Here is a 21,873-nt window from a genome sequence, read left to right on the forward strand (position 1 = left end):
GACCTTCTCTGATGCTGCTCCCAGACTCTGGAACCCCCCCGTCCCCAGAGGAGGCCAGGCGGGCCCCATCATTGCTGTCCTTCCACAAGCAGGCAAAGACCTTTCTCTTCAAGCAGGCTTTCCCTTAATGACTGGCTGCCCGAGTGAGGTTTGTTAAATATATTGCTGTACTTCACTTTGAATGTATTTTGGTCCTGCTTTTGTTTACCGTGTTTAGAGGGATAAGGTGTTTGATTTTTTCAGTATTTTATACTTACTGTTGTTAACTTTTTAATGATGTACAATAAGCTGCCTTGGGTCCTTTCTAAGGAGAAAAGTGGGATAAAATGTTTTAAATAAACTAAACTAAAAGAAACAAACATTTGTTGCATGCATTTCCACCCCTTCTTCACAAATCTCATGGCAGTGTCTATGGCTCTTCTGCTCCCCATTCTCCTCATTGGAGCAACCCTGCAAGGAAGTTCAGAAAGTGTTACTTCTTTGGAGAGAGAGTGAGAGTAAATCGGTGTTTCCCAATCTTTTTTTTTTTAGTTGTGCGTCCCTTCTAAAATAACCAAGTAATCTTTGACCCCCCCAATACCATATTTGCATAAATTGGTATTTTAATTGGGTAAAGAAACACATTAAAATGCATTTTTCAGAATATAATTCTAACCTATTAATATATTAGGTTAGAAGGGGAGGGTTAAATCTGCCTCCACCAGATAAAATTTGAGATGAAAAATGTCAATCCATTCTGAGTTTAATTTACATTTTTGGGTGTGGAAACAACCCTCCCTTCATGTGTCCCCTCAAAAAGATCCCTTAGTGAAGAGATCGACTCCCCTCACTCCTTCTCCTCACCTTTTTTGAATTCTTGCCTTCCTCCTCCATGATTCGAGTGAGGCTCAGAGGCATCTCCCTACTGAGGTCCCCTCCCTTCACTGTGCTGCCATTGCCATACCAGAAGAGCGGGAAACTTGGGTGGAACGAAAGGCACTGCTGCTATGGCAGCAACTTTTCAATCCTGCTGCCATCTTGGGTGTCAGCGTTCCTGGCATGCACCACATGCTTGCCTCATTCAGGCCTCTTTGAGCTAGGCTAATGCTCGGGTCCAATGGGCTGATGGAGGAGGCGAAGCAGAGGAAAGAAACGTATAACTTAGTGTATAATGGCTGCTGAAATTGCTCAGTCCAGCCTCATTATCATAAACACTACTCGTCAGCTGAAACGGTTCCACCTTGCAAGTTGTAACGCAATGGGCTCTAGATGTCTGTATGGCTAATTTATATACCGTGGAGTACCTATTTTTATTTATACTATTCCTCATCCTTTCAGACTCCTGTGCCAAGGCGTGGGACCTACAAACCTCAGTCCCAATTCTTTTCCTCTCTCTTCTATTCTTTCACAGCAGTTCACAAAGAGAAAATATTCTAGCCTTTGTAAGAAGCATTAAAATAATGCTTGATTCAGTGTGAAAACATTTGCACTGATTAAGTTCAGTGTGGCTGCTTCATTCCAGGGCAAATATTTGAACTGTTCAATGATAGAATTTTGGAGCCTCGAATGTTATGCCTGTGGAAGACCATTACCCAAAAGCACGGCTAAAATTTCAAACCAAAGTCACAACACATCTTTTCATTATGCCATCTTTATTAAGGGAAATAAAGGAAAATTTATCTCATCCCATTCATCTCAGAAAGAGCCCAGAAACATAGGAATTGTTCTGTCCTATCCTGCCCCACCATGCAGAGAATTCATCCAAACCCCTCTGAAGATCGAGACTTTGAGGACCGAGTTTTTTCCCCCACAGTTTCTTCTCCCTTGAATGTTTGAGGGAAACAATAACTGCTAGTGTGGAATGGGGCACAATAAGGCAGATTTATCCTTCACTTTCCAGCTAGCCAGAGCCCCAAATACTAAAGAAGAAACAAAGCTTTGCTTACCAGCTCCACTTCAGCTGAAATATGAGTGTCTAGGGCGGAGTATCAAACATTGACAAGAACCTTGTCCTGGAGGACACCACAGCCAGAAAAGAGAGTGCAGGATCGGTAGAATCGTCTCTTGGTGCCATCACAAATACAACAGTGCACTCCTTTACTTTGTTCTCTGGCACTGGTCCCTCCTGAGGACCCTCTGTATCAGTCCCATTGCTCCAAGGTGATATGGGCCCAACTATCCTGCTGAATGGCTGAGATAGCCTGTGCTCTGCTCTACCTGAATAGAGCTTCAGGGGCATCAGTGGGAATACCAGTTCCCTGGCTGGCATGTGGGCACTTGGGAAAGCAGAGTGTATGCTCCATGTACAGAAAACACTGCTGGAAGCTTAAGGCCAAGGAGAAGTCAAATGTTTCAGCTCTGTCCTCATCACTTCAATATTAACCAGTGTCTCACAGACTGCTTAGCCTCTGGCACCATAGCAGTAGGGGATACAGAGGACAAGAGAATATGGGCATCGGCAGCCCAGATGGCAAGACTTAAATATAATGGGCTGAGCCTCATGTCCCACTTTCACTGTCTCTGCTCACTTCCCAGAAATTTTTAAAAAATGACACACATGTTTAGTAACCGGAGCAAAAAGAGAGAAAAAGAAACAAAGGGGGGAAAAAGTGTTGCTTAACCCCATCACCTCTTCTCCTGTAAATGCAAGCCTGAGGTTTAAGTGCCATTTTTAGCCAGTTCCAGTTCAATTCCCACCCCTCACAGATATCTATGGACATCTCAGAAATGGTGTGGTCTCACAACCAAGAGATGCCATCTTGCCGTTGCACAAAATAAAGAGATCATCTGTATTTTTACTGAAGAGATTTTCTTGTCCGTGGCGGAGTTTGGGACAGCACCACTACAGGCGGGCAAGCTCAGCTCATCGAAGCAAAGGTCCTCTGTCCAGGCCTGCCAGTCTCTCCAGCAGACAAGGGAGGCTGGGCAGAGGCCAAGTGGATGCAATGCTTAAGATTGGCAGCGCACGGGCTCCTCTTAACCCTGGGGGTCAGTGTGGCCGGCTGCTGGATTCTGAGCACTGACGCTGGCGGTGAGGAGCATAGCCGTTCAAGTAGCCATTGCAGTGGCGCTTGCCATGACCGCCATTCAAGATGTCCTGAATGTGTTGGACAATGAGGTTGATGGCCACTAGGGTGAAGAGAGAAAATGAAGGGTGACTGAGAAAGAAAGTCTACATCAAAATAAAAACTGGTGCCAAAAACCTTGTTATACCCCAGAGAAGACTATGCCCCAAGTGCTATAAAAAGCAGAGACATTCATCTCTGAATTCACCATCTGCCTTTATACCTCATTCTCAGCAGCTGTACTCTGCATTGTGATATTTCATGTCTCTATTAATATTTCTGCCCTTTTCCTGTTCTGTCCGTCTGCCCTACTGCACTTCTCCTTTACTAATGGGGACTGCTAATTTTTTTTTTCTAGAACGCTATTAAAATTCATCTCTCTCTTTTTTTTTTTACTAAATCTGTTCACATTCAGCTGAAACCAAGGCTGTAAAGTCCAGCTTGGCCATCCCTACCTCCAACCTCGCCGCCTGCCCAGTGGCATCACAAGTGCCTCTTTTTCCTTCTATTGTTCCTGCCCAGCATCTTCTGTGGCAGTCCACTTCACTCTTGAACAGTCTGTACCCTCAAGAAGATCCTCCCAATGTTTAGCTGAAATCCTTTCCCTTCTAAATCGAAACCTCTGCTTTCAGTCCCACATTATGGAGCACAGCCCTTCAAATAGCTGAGGATGGCTATCATATCACCTCCTAATTGTCTCATGTTCTGACTAAATATCACTTCTTCTCTGGACCTGCTCAGTGTGTCTAACTACCGTAAGGGGATATTATTTCTCATTCTAATTCACCTCCAGCAAGATTAATTTGCCCAATCTTGCAAAGCTTGTTGAGCAGGTGTCATTTGCCTCCACAAGAACAGGCAGGAACAGGGGCAAAGACGTAGCAAGACTGCTGAACACAGTGTTGAACAATCAACAGTTATTATTATTATGCACTCTGCACATATACCGAGACCCCTGTAGTCAGCCCTTCCTTCTCTATCAAGCAGGGGTCTACAACCTCTGGCTTACTAACTGTTGTTGGACTGCCATGTCCATCAGCCCTAACCAGCGTAATGAGAGATGACAGGAGCTGCTGTCTAACAACATCTGGAAAGCCACAAATTGGCTACCCTGCTATAAAGGATCAAGAAGCACTACTGGCTCAGAGTGCTGGAAGCAGCAAAAGCCACCTCGCTAATATCTTGGCCATGACAATCTTTCTGAATTATCTAAAACTGACAAACAAGATCCAGAATATGGGGACGTCTGAATGAACCATCATTCCACCCAGTGTATCCTCAGCTTACCGAGGTTATCCACTCCCCTTGGGATAATGACATCAGCATACTTCTTGGTCTGCAAGAAAGAAGGAAACAATGTTATAGAAGCTGCAGGTGGGATCAGGAACTGTTAATTTTGTCCTCCTTCTTGGGAGAGTTAGCTGAGAGTTATTATTTTCTTCTCAAGAAAAATGCATAAAAACTGGATCTCCCTTTTCTTGTTGTTCTCTTCCCTTTGCAAGGCTGGTGCCAGGCCATGTATGCCACAACAACCACCATGAAGAACTGTCCCTTCCTCTGACATCAGAAACCACAAACATTTGACAATTTCCAGAGGGTCAGTAATGATAACCAACAAGAACAAAAAGTCTGTGGTACCTTTAGAAACCAAGACATGTATTGAGGCCTATGGGTTTTGCAGACTGCAGTCCATTGCATCAAGATGCATGAAATGCTATCCTCAGCTGGCATCTGATGAAGAGGACTAGTTCACAAAAGCTGCTGCCTAATACTTTTCTTACTCTGCTAGGTGTCATTAGGCTCTGCAAAGAACAGGGCAGCTGTTGCAGGACTGCTCAAGGAACACCCACAGAAACATACCATTAAATTCCTGACAGCATTTGTATTTGTAACAACTCTACCCATGCTGGATAAAAATGTGAGCAAACACAACAACTGCCAAAGGCCTATAGAGTGTTGTCAATATGACTTGTTGTTTCTGAGACCCAAATGAAAAAAAGTGTCAGCAAAACAAGCCAAACAGCATAATCCATGTAAAGGAATGATGTCTGGGTTTCCAGCATGGAAACTGAATACCACTGTCAGGTGGTCAAATACAGTTAGTTCAGCAAACACTAAAACTGTGTAATTTATGTCAGATTCTTCCGTTAGATGTTAATGAAGCATGCAGCACAGCGTAACTGTTGTTGTTCACAGTTGTTGTTCACAAGACCTTCTTTACCATCACCCCCGATCAACAGTTAACCTCCACATGAAGAGAAGCATGCTTCCCTAGATGGGAGTAAGGGAACCTGACTTAATGCCTTCCTTTTCTGAATCTTGCAGCCACTCACAAACTCTCATGCCCAGGTTTGACAGTGGGGCAAAAAGCCCTTTTACTCACAGGCAGGCAGAATTCTTCAAAGGCTGGCTTGACAAAGGTAATGTACTGAGATAAGATTTGCTCTAGGTCTCTGCCTCGCTCACTGATGTCTCGCAGAACTGCAGAGTGAAGAACAGAGAAAAAATGAGAAGGTGTGTGGAAACAACAGAACAAGCACACACCCACATTCACAGGTTGTCCAGCCAAAGAGAAAATGAAAGGTCTAAGCAGCTTGTTTTTGTTCCCTGGAAAGAGAATATACAGTACTCTAGTCACAGAGGGGAGGTTCAAAGAAGACGAAGAAAAACCTTGAACACTGAGGTAGCTTTTTCTTAAAATCAATAGTAGCAGCAAACTGTGCCAAAGAGGAGAAATACAACTCCCTTACAACACAAAGCCAAGCTAGACTAAGCTGGAAGGTCTCTTGGAAATGACCCAAGCAAGATGTTCTTATGTTCTTGCCAACAGACATATCCAGGTTTGCACGGGTTAGAAACGCCACAGTCCCTGACTCTGGGGTGTTTTCCCTCTGGTCCACCTTAATGCTCTTTCTCTTTCTCTCTACACCAAGCTCTGATGGTTCTGTTTCCACTTCGCTTGAATATCTATCCTGGTGGCCTTCTTCTCCCATTGAGCAAAAAGCAGTCACATGTTGGAAAAGACTAGGAAAAATATATAGCCTTGCAGGGGTGAGACTAGCGTCTTCGGTGGGTGATACAAATATCTTCAAGCAACATTATGGAGCTATAAAAGGTGGACACATTTTCTCAGTACAGTACAGTGTAAGCAAAGGCAGACTGTGGGGACCAAAAGATTCCTTCTGCCTTCCTATGAGGCATTCCTCATAACTTTGCAGGGACACTGATGAGGTATTCCTCAGAGGAGAGACTGGATGCAATTCACAGAGCAATCTTCTTTAAATCCTACTGTGTATAGGATTTCAATCTCAGAAAGGCAAGACCCGTAGAGCAGAGGTAGATGATGGGTGATGATGGTCATCAAAGCCCTGCAGAGACATACAGCTGTGCTAATTCTGTGGATGCATATGCAGCACTCATGCACAATGAGAGAAATCTCCATTCATTCTCATTTAAAACACATTTCAGTCACTTCTGCACCTGTAGCAAGAAGGTGTCACCCCAAACAACTCACCCCTGCGAGACAGCCGAGTATCAGCATCAGTATCCACAAAAAGCTTCATTTGGAAAAGGTCCCGAACCTCCTGGTTATAGAAGGCTAGGATGCCTTCAAATAGCACAACATCAGCAGGATACACAGTTACAGTCTCTTCTTTGCTATTATGACACAGAGATGATGATGATGATGATAATAATAACAATAACAACAACAACAACAACAACAACAACAACAACAACAACAACAACAAAAAACTCCAGTGCAGAGTGCCAATCAGAAAAACAGTTTTGACTGGAAAGGTATCTGCCCACCATAACTATATGCTGCTGCTGCTTCTAGTAAGCTAGTTGTTTATTTTGAACCTGAAATTATTTTTTGTTACTTATAATTATGTCTGAGGCCTGTGTGGGACCAAAAATTTAAGCATGTTAAGTATAAACAGGCAAACAAGCATGACGAATTGGAAATCTTAGTTCAAGAGGCTAAATATGACTTGATAGGGATAACTTAAAACTTGATGGGAGGACTCCCATTACTAGAATACAGCAACTGGAGGATATAAATTATTCAAAGAGAACAGAAAGAATAGAAAGGGAAGTGGAGTTGTACTATATGTCAAAATGCATATTCCGTTCCTTCATCCTCCTGTATTTCCTCAGTTGTCCCATCAAGAGCATCTGAGGTGAAAAACAAAGGAACATAGTAGTTGGAGTCTACTATCAACTGCCCTATCAACATGAAGTTGCAGATGAAACCTTTGAATTGCAAAAATTTCAAACAGACACAATGTAGTAAAAATGGGAGATTTTGGTTATCCTGATTAGAGATGGGGGTATTTATATACAATTAAAAATACACCCACACAGGTGGACATAATGAAGGTCCAGCTCCCGGCAGCCAGACCGTCCACTCACCCCTCCGCTGCTGCAGCTGGCTTTGTGCTCCCTTCCAATTGCTCCAGAACTGACGAGTGCCTAGTTGACCACGAGCTCTGGAGCTACTGGAAGGGAGCACGGAGCCGGACGAATACCTCCATCTCTAATCCTGATATCTGCCAAACATGTCCTGTCCAAAAAATTCCTGCCTTGTGTTGCTGGTAATTTTCACTGATGAAAGGTGGAGGAAGAAAGTAGAGGATTAGCTATCCGTGACTCAATTCTAACCAATAGAAATGATTTGGGTCCGGGGTCTCCAAAGTACGGCCCGCGGGCCGGCCACATCTAGCCCACGTTGCCATTTTATCCAGCCCGTTCCCTTCAGTCCATGTGCGGGGGGAGCAGAGGGGCGTGTGTGTGTGTGTGCAGGCAGGCATCTATGCATGGAGGGTCGGGCAGGCACGTGCATGCGTGCGTGCGTGCAGGGGTGTGTGTCTGTGCAAGGGGCAGATGGGGTGCATGCATGTGTGTGTATGTATGGGCGGGGTGTGTGTGTGGGCGGTGTGTGTGTGTGTGTGTGTGTGTGTGTGTGTGTGTGTGTGTGTGTGTGTGTGTGTGTGTGTGTGTGTGTGTGTGTGTGTGTCTGCAGGCGGCTGGGTGGCCACGTGTCCGCACGTGTGCACACACATTCATTCCTGATCCTTCAGCCTTCAAAAACTTCGCAAATATTTGGTGTGCCCCTCACTGTAAAAAGTTTGAAGACTCCTAACTTAGGGGAAGAAATGTCAGGAAGAGGAAATATGGGGGAAAGTGACCTTGTTCTACTTGAGTTCTTGATTTCCAAGGAAACAAAAGCAGAGTAAAGCCACGTGCATATTCTGGATTTTTAAGAGACGCAATTTTAATAAAGTCAGAACAATGATAAGTAAGGTCCCATGGCAAGAGACCCTAACAAGGAAAGGAGCTCAAGGTGAGTGGGAGTTTCTTAAAAAGGAAATTTTAAAAGCACAACTACAAATAATTCCAAGAAGAAGAACAGAAGGGAGGAAAACAGGGGGGAAGGCCAATGTGGCTTCACAAAAAGCTCAGAGAGGATGTGAAAATGAAAAGGAAATACAGGAAATGAAAGGAAAGCCAGGCCACAAAGGAAGAATACAGACAAGTAGTCGAGAATTGCAGGGATGGCCTTTGGAAGGTAAAAGCTGAGGATGAAATGAGCTTACCAAGAGACATTGAAATCAAGGGGGGAAAGCAGTCTTTAGCTGCACATGAAGCAAAACACAAAGAAAAGAAAAAGTAGTTCAGCTACTCAATGGGGATGAGAAAATGGTAACAGATGACAAAAAAAAGGAAGAAGTGCTCGATTCCTACTTTAGCTCAGTCTTTTCCCAAAAGACAGTCTATGATCTTCCAGATGAATGTGAAGTACAAGTGGGAGGGGACAGGATTGCAGTTTGAGAATAATAAACAAATAGTCAAGGAATACCTTACTATATATTCGCAAAGGCTTTTACGGCCGGGATCTAATGGTGGTTCTGGGTTTTTCGGGCTCTTTGGCCGTGTTCTGAAGGTTGTTCTTCCTAACGTTTCGCCAGTCTCTGTGGCCGGCATCTTCAGAGCACAGGTTGCTGTCCTCTGAAGATGCTGGCCACAGCGACTGGAGAAACGTTAGGAAGAACAAACTTCAGAACACGGCCAAAGAGCCCAAAAAACCCACAACAACCAATACCTTACTACTTTGAACAAGTCCAAATCTCCAGGGCCTGATGAACTGCATTCAAGAGCACTGAAGGAGCTGACTAAAGATTATTGTTACTTTCTTCAAATCATAGATTGGTGAAGTGTCAGATGTTTGGAGGAGGGTTACCACTGTCCCTATCTTCAAAAGGAACAAAAAGGGGAGGAATCTGGGAACTTGTTCAGATCTCCAGGGCTGGATGAATTACATTCAAAAGCATTGAAGTGCATGAAGAACCTGGCTGAAGAACTCTCAGAACCACTGTCTATTATTCTGTTGAAATCATGGAGGATGGGTGAAGTGCCAGATGACTGGAGGAGAGTAGTGCCCCTTTGTATGAAGGACTCTGTGTGGCACCACACCCTGGCCAGACTGAAAGAACTGGGAATGTTCTTAAGAAAAGAAGACTGAGGGGAGATATGATAGCACTCTTCAAATACTTGAAAGGCTGTCATACAGAGGAGGGGTAAGATCTGTTTCTCAATCATACCAGAGTGCAGAACACGTAATAATGGTCTTAAGTTAAAGGAAATCAAACTTAGTGTGAATATCAGTAAAAACTTATTAACTATTAGAGTAGTATGACAATGGAACCAATTACCTCAGGAGGTATTCAAGAAAAAATTAGGCAGCCAGATGTCAGATGTACTTTGATCAAAATTCCTGCATTGAGCAGGGGGTTGGAATTGAGGGCCTTATAAACCCCTTCCAACTCCCTTATCGTATGATTCTATGATATTCTATAAGACATATAAATATCTGTATAAATACAAAAAAAATGTCAGGTGGTGGACTGTTCACTGAAATCACTGAGTATTCCACTCAGCTTAGGGAAGAAGTGAGAATGCTTATGACAATACCACCTTAGCACGGATTTTGAATCCCTCTTACCTAAGCAACTACCGGCTTTCCTTGAACATGCACCTCAGCACTGTAGCAGTTTCCAATGAGGTAGCTATCTGTTTCAGCATATATAGTTGGGAACTAGTTTATTGTGTGTATATGTGTATATATACATACAGTAGTACCTCGACATATGAACGTCTCTACTTACAAACATTCCGAGTTACTAACAGCTCCATTCACAAAATTTTGCTTTGACTTGCAAATGGAGCTTTGACTTATGAATGGAAAAAAAAACTTCCCTGCCTTTTTTTTTTTTTGGCCTAAGTTCATCTTAGGTCAAAAGAAAAATAAATTTTTTTTAAATCTCCCCCTAGTGGTAGAATACAGATTAACCGGCTTTGCATTAGTTCCTATGGAAACTAATGCCTCTACTTGCGAACAGCGCCTCAACATAAGAACGAAAAACAGCCGGAACAGATTAAATGGTTTTCAATGCATTCCTATGAGAAATTTTGCCTCGACTTACAAACTTTTTGATGTACGAACGCCATTCCAATATATATGTACACACAATAAACTAGTTTCCAACCTTGGGTAACCCAAGTATTCTTGAACTACAACTCCCAGAAGCCTTCACCACTAGCTGTGGCTTCTGGGAGCTGCAGTCCAAGAACACCTGGGTTACCCATGGTTGGAAAGTACAGTGGTGCCCCGCATAGCAATGATAATCCATTCTGAAAAAATCGTCGCTATCCAGATTCATCGCTATGCGGGGGAAAAAAACATAGGAATGCATTAAAACACATTTAATGCGTTCCTATGGGGGAAAACTCACTGCTATGTGGAAATCCTCCATCCGGCTGCCATTTTCGCTGCCCGGTAAGCGAGGAAAGGGTGTGAAAACACTGCGGACGGCCATTTTGTTTACCCGGTGGCCATTTTGGAACCGCCAATCAGCTGTTTTTAAAACATCGTTATGCGATAACCAGTAAGCGAAACGCTTACCGATCATTGCAAAGCGATTTTTAGCCATCTAAAACATCGCAATGCAATTGCTTTTGCGATCGCAAAAACCTAATCGCTATGCAGATTCATCGTTAAACGGAGCCCTCGTTATGCGGGGCACCACTTACCGCCCTAGAGGAAAACCTTGAGGTGGATTGCTTTGCCACTTTTCCCAGGAAAGGAATGTTCACCGAAAGCCAATACTGGCTTAGGTGTGATGGATCCGAATTATGGTTTGCTTCAGTGCAATTCAAATCTCATTGTCTCTGATAATGGCATTAACAATCTTTGTTGTCTAACAGGACAACTGCATCCTGTTTGCTTCTATCAGTTAGCAAGGACCAGCATATTTTATGCCATGTCTATGAATCTTATATACCTCCTCAGGCTACCCAAAGGGAAAAAGAATTGTACACCTATAAGCCACAGATACATCTAGAACTGTTCCAGGAGAACAGGAGTCTACATCAGAGAAGTTTTATAACAGCTATGATTTGAAAAGTACAAATTATTCATGTACATTTCAATGGGCTCTTCCAGTTTCCCTTGGGTCTAATATTATAAAAGGCCCCTTGCCATCTGGAATAGTTTCATTGACTAGAACAGTCCAGATGCAATGGCACGAGAGAAGATGGATTTGTCTATCATAATTGCTGCTATGGAGTGGTCCTAAAATAGGGTCTAGGTCTATATTTGATTGGATTTGTGGTACCTAAGCTGGGTGAAAGTTACACCCTCGCTAACGTAGGTAGGCATCAGAAGTGCAATTAATACACCTAACCCAACATGGACTCTTTTTTTCTTTTATTGTAGAAAAACATCCAAGGTACACTGTTTTTCACAGATAGAAGGTGGGTGTTGGAAGAGGCTTTCCCCCCGCTAATTAATTACACTTTTGGCAGTATGTAATTCCCAGTCTCACCCACTCCCCATTTTTTCACACCAAGTATGGCTTCACTGCTAAATATCTGAGCCAAGAAGATGGAGGAGTCATAACTATTTATTGTGAAGACGTTATGAAGAACTGAGTGGCAATTTCTGCTAACGAGCAGCATGTTCAGACGTCACCATGTCCCAACCACAAAACAAAGAGGGGAAGAAAGAGACTTACCGAGAATGGGAGACAAAGTCATAAACAGGTATCTGAACTGTCTTCCCCTCCGTGATCTCCCTGAGTGTTTTGATAATCAGTTCATTGTCAAAGGCATCTATAGAGAGAACAGGAAACGCAGTTTTAAAGGTTTGTAGCTCTCAGTGTGACACCTCAACAGCTTCCAGAGGAAATGCCAAGTTCCTAGAGATCCCTCCTAGCCTTACATTTACACAGTCCCAAAAACCAACACTTGGATAGCCAAGAGAAAAACTGTGATTACGAACTTGCTTTCCATGCCATGCCTGGCAGTGTTGACCTGGGAAGTCACAGTCTGGAGTGAGCCAACTCTGGTAGTGACTGCACAGAGATGTCTAATGTGTCCTGGAAGCAGCTGCCAAGAAAGTTCCCATGCTTCAGTTTTCTGTGCCTCTGCAGTGCAAATTTAGCTTTGCGTGGCAAATGTGGTCCAGATGTCTTAGCCACACAGAGGATGCCAAAGAAAACTCCAGCCCTTTTCCCAACCATGGAAGTGGTAGGAATCAGGAGATATTTGCCCTTCTTTTCAGCCTCAAGCATAGAAGCAAAGCCTGTTATGTTCATGAACTTTGGGACCAACCTCTGCTCTTATATTCTTGCCCACTCCTGTTCAATTAAAGGAAGCTTCCACTGAGAAATGTGGTGGAGGAGCACGACTATGAATGGCTGGGCCTTTTCAGCTTTGGCAGCTATATGGAGGCTCTGTCTAGGAGGTATGTTTCTTTACTCATTAATTTCCAGCTCTTGGTGAAAACATTTGTCTTTAAGGAGGCCTTTGTGGTGTTGGTAACATGATTTTTTGGTACAGTCTGCAAACGAGTAGCGTATACAGTAGAGTCTCGACTTACGGACGGCTCCACTTATGAACTTTTCGAGATCCGTACTTCTCTGGCCGCAAAGTTTCACTTCGACTTGCGGCCGGAGAATCGACCTACGGACCAGAAGAGGGAGGCGGGGAAAGCGCCAAATTCAAATTTGGCACTTTCCCTGCCTCCCTCTTCCAGTCCATAGGCTGCGGATCTGCCTCCAGATGCCTTCCAGGGCTTCTCTTCCACCATGAGAGGCATCTCGGAGTTCCCACCTCACCGCCAATAGTGCTTCGGAGGCACTATTGGTGGTGGTGGTGGAACTCCGAGATGCCTCTCATGGCGGCGGAGAAGCCCTGGAAGGCATCCGGAGGTCACCTGCCACCGCTGGGATCCAAGCCACGGCAGGCAATCCCGGCCATGCTCGGACTCCTGGGAGTAGCCCGGGGAGTAGACCGGGCCTACCTAGGGAAGCCCTCCCCTGGCAGGCCCGGTCCATTCAGGGAAAGCCTGTGGCGGCAGCGGAAGAGCTCCGAGAGGCCTCCTACAGTGGCACCAAAGTTCTCGGAGTCCTCCGGCAGCAGCAATGACGGCAGCGGGGGACACCTGGAAGGCTTTGAAAAGGTAAGGTTTGTAATTTTTAAAATTTATTTTAATTTTGTGTGTGGGAGGGTGTTTCTTGGGTGGTTTACAAATTAATGGGTTTTCAATGCATTCCTATGGGAAATGCATTTTTGACCTACAGACTTTTCAACCTACGGACACCGTTCCAATATGGATTAATTCCGTAGGTCGAGGGTCCACTGTAAGTCTGTAATTGAGCAAAATCAATAAAGAGTCCAAAGGCAGTGAAAAGATAAATATAAGCTTAGCCTATGAAAGTCTATGCCATGATAAATTATTTAGGTGCTACAACACTGATTATTTTTGTGGGTTTTTTTTCCATTATTTATTGCCTTCACTGCTGTTTTTTACTTGCTTCCTTTATGAGTTACGCCTCTGCCTTGGTTTAATTTTTTTTAATGACACTATGCATTTCTGCTCTAATAGAATTTTTGTTAGCTCCAGATCAGGACTTTTTCTCCCACTGTGAAGTCTTTCAACGGTATCTGTAATCTATTAGTTCATGCAGCTGCTTCATTTGCTCCCATGGAACACCTCCTAACAGCTCCCAGTTTCCACACCAAAAAGGGCTCAATGACATTTCAGTCTATTGACTCTAGCCAGTATTGAAAGAAGGAGGAAAAAGTGGGTCTCTGAACATCCCTTCCTTCCAAGCCTCAATAAGAAGTCACCTGGGTGGTCGAAGTTGAATTGGCCCTTGAGGGCTTTGGCTTTCTGTTCTGTGGTGAGTATCCGGTAGAAGCTGTCTTGACTTAGAATAACAACCTGTTTCTGGTGATGATCTACTTCATTCTGTCCCAGCAACTGGACAATTTTGGCACAGACAGAGGACTGCAAAAGATACAAAGAAAATAGAGTGAGCAGGAATCTTGGCACTGGCAGAATGTTTTTAAGAGGAAGCAAAAGGACTTACAGGAGAGTTTATAGGGCTCTACAAAACTCCCAATTTCTGTAGGATGAGGCTTCTTGCACAATGCCCTCCACCTAGATTCATTCTAGGTAATGTGATGGTGGCAGTGACTGGACAGACAGCCTTCAAAAATGAGGAGGAGGTATTTTGGATTTATTGTATTTCTAAACTGTGGCTTTCGGCCAGAATAATACAGATTTAAAATCAACTGGCCTATATATAAAATGTTTGCAACTACGATGGCACGTTAAGCTTAAAAATATCAAAATAACAAATGGATGGTACTTCTGTCAGGACCACCAAAATGTTATACAACAGTTTGTGAGCTTTGTAGGACCTACTATGTAAAGTCACCTACCCAGATTTTGAGCACTGGAATACGACAACCATAATCATATACTAGATTTTTTTAAAAATCCACGTTTATGAACTGAAATCTGTCTGTCTAAAACAATAGAGTATTGAATATGCAGTCCAAATATCAAATAGGTTTTCTTTCCATCCCATGCTTATTTTTCTTTATTTGCCCCATATACCCATTTTGATTTCCCTAGTAAGACTCATTTGAGATCAGCTCTAAACATTGTTTTGAGATGGTGTGGCACAGGACCTTTGAAAGTACTGGATCCTTTAGCTTAAATTTATTGTAAGAGAAATAGATATCCATTGTGTTGTAGTGGCTAGAGCGGCAGACTTGGACTCAGGAGGCTGGGTTCAAATCTTCACTCCGCCATGGAAACTCACTGGAGAAGTGAAATTGGTACAGCACTCCTTAATATCTCCATTACCTTGAAACCCTTATTAAGGTAAAGGTTCCCCTTGACATTTTTAGTCCACTTGTGTCCAACTATAGGGGGCGGTGCTCGTCCCATTTTCAAGCCGTAGAGCCAGCGCTTGTCCGAAGACAGTTTCCATTATCACGTGGCCAGCGTGACTAGGGAACGCCGTTTTACCTTCCCACCGAGGTGGTACCTATTTATCTACTCGCATTTGCATGCTTTCAAACTGCTAGGCTGGCGAGAAGCTGGGACAAAGCGACGGGAGCTCACTCCGTTGCGTGGATTCGATCTTACGACTGCTGGTCTTCTGACCCTGCAGCACAGGTTTCTGCGGTTTAGCCCACAGCGCCACCACGTCCCTATTAGGGTCGCTATAAGATATTTCTGACTTGACAGCACTTAGCAACAAATAAGAGGAATAGGCTTCACTGAAACCTTTTAGTGTGCGTGACATGGTTGATGTGGACAAAAGAAGAGTTTTTAAAGGATATTTTTGTGTTTAAATATTTTTTGTAAGTTCACCACTTATACATACAAGCTACAATTGGTGGGAGATTATATTTCTTGGAACTGCAGAGCTAGAAAGGACCCTATAGATCATCAAGTCCAGGCCCTGTCAAGGAGGCCTAGTGAGGAGTCATACCTAACCTTTAGCTCTTCAGCCAAATGCCTCAACTATTGAGCAAGAGAGAGGTGCTCTCAAGTTGGTTAGAACTTAAGGTGACCCTAATGGCACTTCCAAGGCATGTCAAATACTGAAGGATGGTTTTACCAGTGCTAACCTCACCTCTATGAGTTCCCATGGCTCTGTGGGGATAGGAACCTAAGTGTCTTACATCATAATATGACATTCAATCCACTTCACTGTACTTCTTTTCTGTATTTTGGCATTTGTTTAGTATTTTTGACATTTTTGGTGTGCACTCCTTTTTGCTCCTAATAAACAGGCTGCATTATTTTGTGATGTTCATTTTTGTGATGTCTCAAAATTTAAAATCAAGGATTTTTAAAATAAATTCTCAATTAGTGGCATATGAATCTTTTTCAGATGCATTCCCAAGGAAGAGTTTAAATACTTCCAATGTGTTGTGCAATGTATTGTTCCCACTGTACTTTTGAGGCCTCATCCTGTTCTGTTTGAGCCAAGCAACAAGCTCTGCCATTCCTGCTGATGGGAAAGGGCTTCCAAGGAGGCTTGGCGCCCTTGCTTATTGAAATTAAGCACTGCAGCATGAGACTGGGGAAATGATGACTGAGAGGAATGATAAAGCAAAATGGAACTCATCTTTTTGCTCAGCGCGCGTTACCCCTAAGGCAGCTGCTCCTCCTGAAGTGGCTTTTTTTTTCACCTTGAGGTTGCCAGCTGCCATAGATTGCAAAAAAGTTGTGGCTTCTGAAAAGGCACTTCCTCCCACCTTAAGAGCCACTCCCCATTCCAACATAACATGCTTCACAGACATAATACGGCTGGGAAAGTCGGGTTTGTTTTGTTTTTTTAAAGACATGGTTATATTCACAGAACAAGGGTTCACACAAAGCCAGAATACAGATATTATCAGAAAAGACTATAATATAAGATAACCCAGCCATCTCATTCCACCCCTCAACCTGGAAAGGTCCCTTCTAATATAACAGAACAGCAAGACCATTTATTCCAAACAATCAGGCAAGAAGACATTGCCAGCACACTGCAAGCAATTTTTCATGAAAAAAGGCCTTCATTGGACAAATATTCTGCCTTTAACAATCCAGTGGCTTGGTCAGAATGGCTGTGCAAATTAATAAATTTGGACAGGGCGACAAGGAATTCTGTCTCACAGATCCAGTAACAACTAGGGAAGGATTAGGAGCTGCTGCCCCAGGTATCCACTGATCTCTTACACCTGAGATGGGTAGAAAGACTTCATGAGAAAAATGCATCCAACAATCTCAAGTCCTTGTTCTGCTGTGGAAACAGGCTGACCCAGGCATTAGCCAGGGTGAGGCAGCTGCCTCAAGCAGTGCAGGGCTGGGTGTGGCGGCACAGCTGCCTACTACTCTCTGTTGCCTGAACTGGCCACCGCAGTCTCCCCACCTCCATCAAGCAGCCCCTTCCTGGCTGGTTATGTGCATAATGACTGGCCCCAAAACTAGCCAAAGTTACCCACCCATGCTCTCTAGCACAGAAGAAGAAAAGGACACAGCTGCTAGATAGTCCTTAATTTCACATGTACGTTGGGGTCAATGAAACTGGCATATGAATTTTATTTGTTACCAGTTCTATCTGCGGAAGAAATATATAAAACCCAGGATGAACTCCTAGGGCAGAGAGAGAACACACCGGGTTATTATCTCATTCTGACTTCTATGGTAAACCAGCGTAGCTGTATGCGGTTATTTGTGCCAAAATCCCCCATGGAGACTTTCCAGCTAGACGCTTGTCTGCCTCTAGAATAAGTAGGGTCTTGCAGAAAAGTAGAGAATTCCAAACATGTAATGGGGCCTGACCGGGGCTGCTGACTGCGGGCAGGCTGTGTCCATCTTGTTACCAGCAGCTACTAGTCCAAGAATTGAGGAGGGGAGCTTTAAGCCTGCCTGAAAGTCTTACTGCCAGCCCTAAAAAGCCTGCCATAGAGTCTCAAAGGTGTGGAAATGGGATAGCTGCAATAGAACAGGTGGAACACACATATATGCTCAGAGGCACTCTCTGCGGATACTTTCCAAAGCTGAGACCCAAGTTTTTAAAAATAAGAGGTGCTGGGTTCACACCTACCTTTAAAAAAAAACTCATTTCAGGACTGGCAGCCCTGACTCTTAACTCCAAATATTTCAGATGTGCCTTTGGGGTTTCCCCAATAGCGGGCACATGAAACAGCATGCCTCTAGCTTGTGCTCTTTTATTTAAAGGAGAGCTCTGGGGCTGAGCCCCCCCCCCCCAGGCAGCCTCGAGAATTCCCGAGCAACCGGGGAGGGGGAGACACACGGACCCTAGACGGGCGGACGGGCGGGCGGGCGGACGCAGCTGCGCTCCTGGCTTGGACTGCCCATCGACAGCAATCGCGGGGAGGCTAGCGCCGGCCAGCTAGGCTCACGTCTCTCCAAGCACCTCCAGCCGGCTCCAGCGCGCCCAGGAGGCAGCAACATAGCCAGGCAGCCGATGCCTTCCTAAGTCAGATATGGGGAACCCGCGCCCTTTCAGCTTGTGCTGGACCGCAAATCCCATCATCCCTCACTGCGCTGACTAAGGCCGATGGGAGCAGCAATCCAACCTAACTGAGAGGGCCACATGGCCTTCTCCCCCGCCCTCGATGCTTTTGCTATGGCGGCCGCCAGATATCAGGCGGGCACCCAAGATCTTCCGGCCCCAGCCGCCGTCGCCCCCCCCCCTTGGCCAGTTGAGGGCAAACCGATCCCGCCGGGACGCTCGTCGGGGATCACAGCCACTCTCGTCCCCACCGGTCGGAAGGCATGATGATTATTACCACCACGTGCGCGGGTCTGACCCTGGCAAGCGGCGGCTTCTGCACACGTGGCAGGCGCGGGCGACGTGCCCCAGAAGGGCACGCCACACACTTCCACCTGGGTCCCGGATCCAGCCGGGAACAACGGGGAGGGAGAGAAAGCGCGAACTTGGCTTTTCAACCGCACGAACTGTCCGAGGCGGGGGGGGGGGGAAGAATACCAAGAGAATCCGGAGGCATGTGCAGAGCGCCAACAGAGCAAGGTTTTCCGAAGGAGCCCTAAAAACGCGCGCGGCGACTTTTTTTTTTTTTTTTTTTGGAGAAACCCGTCGGGTGGCCCACGTGGGACCGCGATGGCTTTACCTTGCCGCTGGCCGTTCCCCCGCTGACGCCGATGAGGAAGGGCTCCCCCCCGCCGCCGCCGCCAACCCCTCCGCCGCCGGACTGCCCGTGGCCCGCCTGCAGCCTCTGCTCGCTGTCGCCCGCCATCTCGCCCCCCCACCTCTCTTCCAGCACCGCCGGACCCGGGACGCGTCTGCCGCTTGACTGAGTCGGGTGCCCTCCAGGCTTCAGATCCCGGGCCCGGCTCGGCGTGGTTCCCCGCCAGGTGCCACCCCCATTCCCCGCCTCTTGCCTGAGCCGGCTGGCGCATGCAGGGGGTTCACCGCCGCGTCATCCCTCGGCCGCCTCCCTTTCCCCACCCACTGCTGGCGGAGGAAGCATGTCTGTGACCTCTTTCCATCCCACACCCTCTCCTCCTGTCTGACTGGAGCCTCCTGGTCACTGCGGATAGAAAAACTGAAATCACTAGGAATTTCATACACAGGCACACGTTAATATCTACTGCTAGAGGTCTGCTATTGAAATATTACGAAGGCAGTTTTGGCACCTGTCCTCTTGCAGCCATACGCATAAGAAAGAGCTAACATTTATTTCTGAGATTTTTTTTAACAAAACATCAAAATTATAAAATTGCAATGGTGAAATAATAAAAGATCCAAAAGCCATCAAAACCCTGTAACAAATGTCAACATCACTGACATTCCCATCAAATACAAGCACAACCCCTCGACCAACTTGATTTACACAAAGGCCTGAGAGAAATTTTAGATTTTAAAAGGTGTGCTTCATTGGTATTGACCCTTCTGTTTCCAAGTTCTTCAAGAAAATCATAAGCAATTGTGGGGAAAAATCTTGTAAGATAAATCCAGAAGCTGCACATATAAATAATGTGCATGTAGATTTAAGAAAACTAGCTTACGGACGACTAAACATTCAAGAAAAACATGCAAATCCTATTTTAAAAAATCTGTTCACACTTTTATTAAGAATTTTGTATAACGGTAACGTGGTAAATAATGCCACCATTTATGGAACTTTCCTCGTAGGCTCACAAATCATATATTCTTTATGAAGGTATGTTTGATTAATCTTTCAGAAAAATTTGTGCAGATTTATTTGTGAGCAGATCCCATTGAGCTACAAACCTCCTTTGTTAGAATTGTGCAGAAAAGTTTGCCAGGTGATCTACAAAAAACATCCATGGACATATTGTTGATTGGAAGCGAACTATTTGGTTCTATATGACATTAAACCCCTGCACTGTTTCTACTCCTTTCTGGATAGATATAATCCTGCAATTTTCTAGTTGCTGCTTTTTCCTCAAACTCAGACGGCTGAAGCATCAAATGATAATATCAAATTGTTACCACAGAAGGGACACAGTTGCAGCTTTCATTAAACATAATACAGTACTGTTCTTCATCATTCTGTGCCTGTTTGCGTGAACCCACACAAACAGGCACAGAAAAACCCATTTGTGTGAGTTCCCAGATGGCCCCTCAAAGAACCACAGTGACAGGTAAGCAATCCTGCCTTTTTTGCTGCTAGTTATTATTTGTTCTGCAGAAACTGTTCCAAAGAGGTATCTATAAGAATTACATGATGAATGCCAGTCCTATGCACACTTACAAGAAGTTAATCCCACTGATTTCAGCAGGGTTTACGTCAAGGTATGGGATTACAAGGACTGTTGCCTCAGTCAGTTTGTGAATTATTCATCATGCATAAAATGGGCTGAGTTTGTCTTGCGGCTGAAGATGAATATTCAGTAGAGGCCAAAAATATGACACAATGTCTAGGAAAAGCGACTTGTGTCTTACTGTGCCTAATATCACACAAGAACATAGCTAGGCTGAAGGTCCTTCACCAAAATAAGGCTACATAACTGCAGGGTAGTCTTGAAGATGTCTCCCCATCATCTCAGTGGGGTTCCAACACTACTGCAAAAGCCCCACTTGCATGCTCACCCGGCCCCTTCCCAAGCAGAAGGGACGAGGAAAATTGAGAAGTATGAAGGAACGGTCTGATACTGAAAACTACAGAACAAAAGAGACCGATCTCAGGCAGAATCCCAAAGGGACAATCAGCAGACAGGAATGAATGAATGAATCATTTGAGAAGAAAATCGCCCCCTTACCGCTTGTCCGCGCATGCTTGTAAATGCTGTCGCTGATTGGCTGATCCCTTTCTGCGATCTCTCTCTCTCTGCAGTGCGCATAGAGATAGAAATTCGCGTAATCATACAGTTTTCAGTAGACGTCGGTAAACCCCTTAGTATCTGTTTGTTTGTTTGTTTAGCCGAACCAAAAGTAAGAGCTGGTGATAAATAATAATGGAAACACCCTGAATTTTACACAGACTCGGCCGGCGGCTTGAGGCAACGCTACGGTACCGTCCATACTGTATATCACGGACTGTCATATACTGTATTACAACAGTCCTGCAAGGACGCACACGGCTATTGTCGTCCAAACTCAGGAGCATTTTTAACGTATGGTTTTTAAAAAGGGAAACGCAGCCTGCAGTGCGCGTATGGCAGTTTTTAGTTCGGAAAAACAGTTCAAGGAGATCAGACCATCACTTCTCCCTCTTGAAACTTTTCGGTATTCCCCCAGAAAATGTTGTTTCTTGAAAAAGAAAAATGAGGTGTCCCTCTCCCCCCCCCCGAAATGGTTGTTAAAAATAATATAAAGCATTCCTGCTATTCGAAATAACGCTCTCCTCGTCCCCCCCTCGGCTTTGCTCCATGGGTTTCTTAAGCAATTTCAGCACCTTCCTGCTCGGACCGCGCGCGAGGAGGGGGAAAAAAAGCCCCGGGAAAGCGGAAATGACGTGC

The 21,873-nt window shown here is 44.9% G+C and overlaps 1 protein-coding gene across 2 annotated transcripts; it reads right to left on the reverse strand.

The window, feature by feature from the left end:
- Positions 1-2,263: 2,263 nt before the first annotated feature.
- Positions 2,264-21,847, reverse strand: UCK2 (uridine-cytidine kinase 2). 2 transcript variants are annotated; one of them, XM_020813018.3, is made up of 7 exons: positions 21,175-21,847; positions 14,238-14,397; positions 12,119-12,215; positions 6,559-6,701; positions 5,428-5,525; positions 4,332-4,380; positions 2,264-3,108 (listed from the first exon to the last, which is right to left on the reverse strand). In XM_020813018.3, exons 1-7 carry the CDS (start codon positions 21,277-21,279, stop codon positions 2,969-2,971), a joined length of 792 nt encoding a protein of 263 aa, XP_020668677.3. In that variant the 5' UTR covers positions 21,280-21,847; the 3' UTR covers positions 2,264-2,968. The 2 variants fall into 2 exon arrangements, with proteins under 2 accessions (XP_020668677.3, XP_072854409.2); XM_072998308.2 differs by lacking the exon at positions 21,175-21,847 and adding an exon at positions 19,059-19,332.
- Positions 21,848-21,873: the final 26 nt, after the last annotated feature.

The sequence above is a fragment of the Pogona vitticeps genome, chromosome 4 (genome assembly GCF_051106095.1).
Source record: "Pogona vitticeps strain Pit_001003342236 chromosome 4, PviZW2.1, whole genome shotgun sequence".
Taxonomy (NCBI): domain Eukaryota; kingdom Metazoa; phylum Chordata; class Lepidosauria; order Squamata; family Agamidae; genus Pogona; species Pogona vitticeps.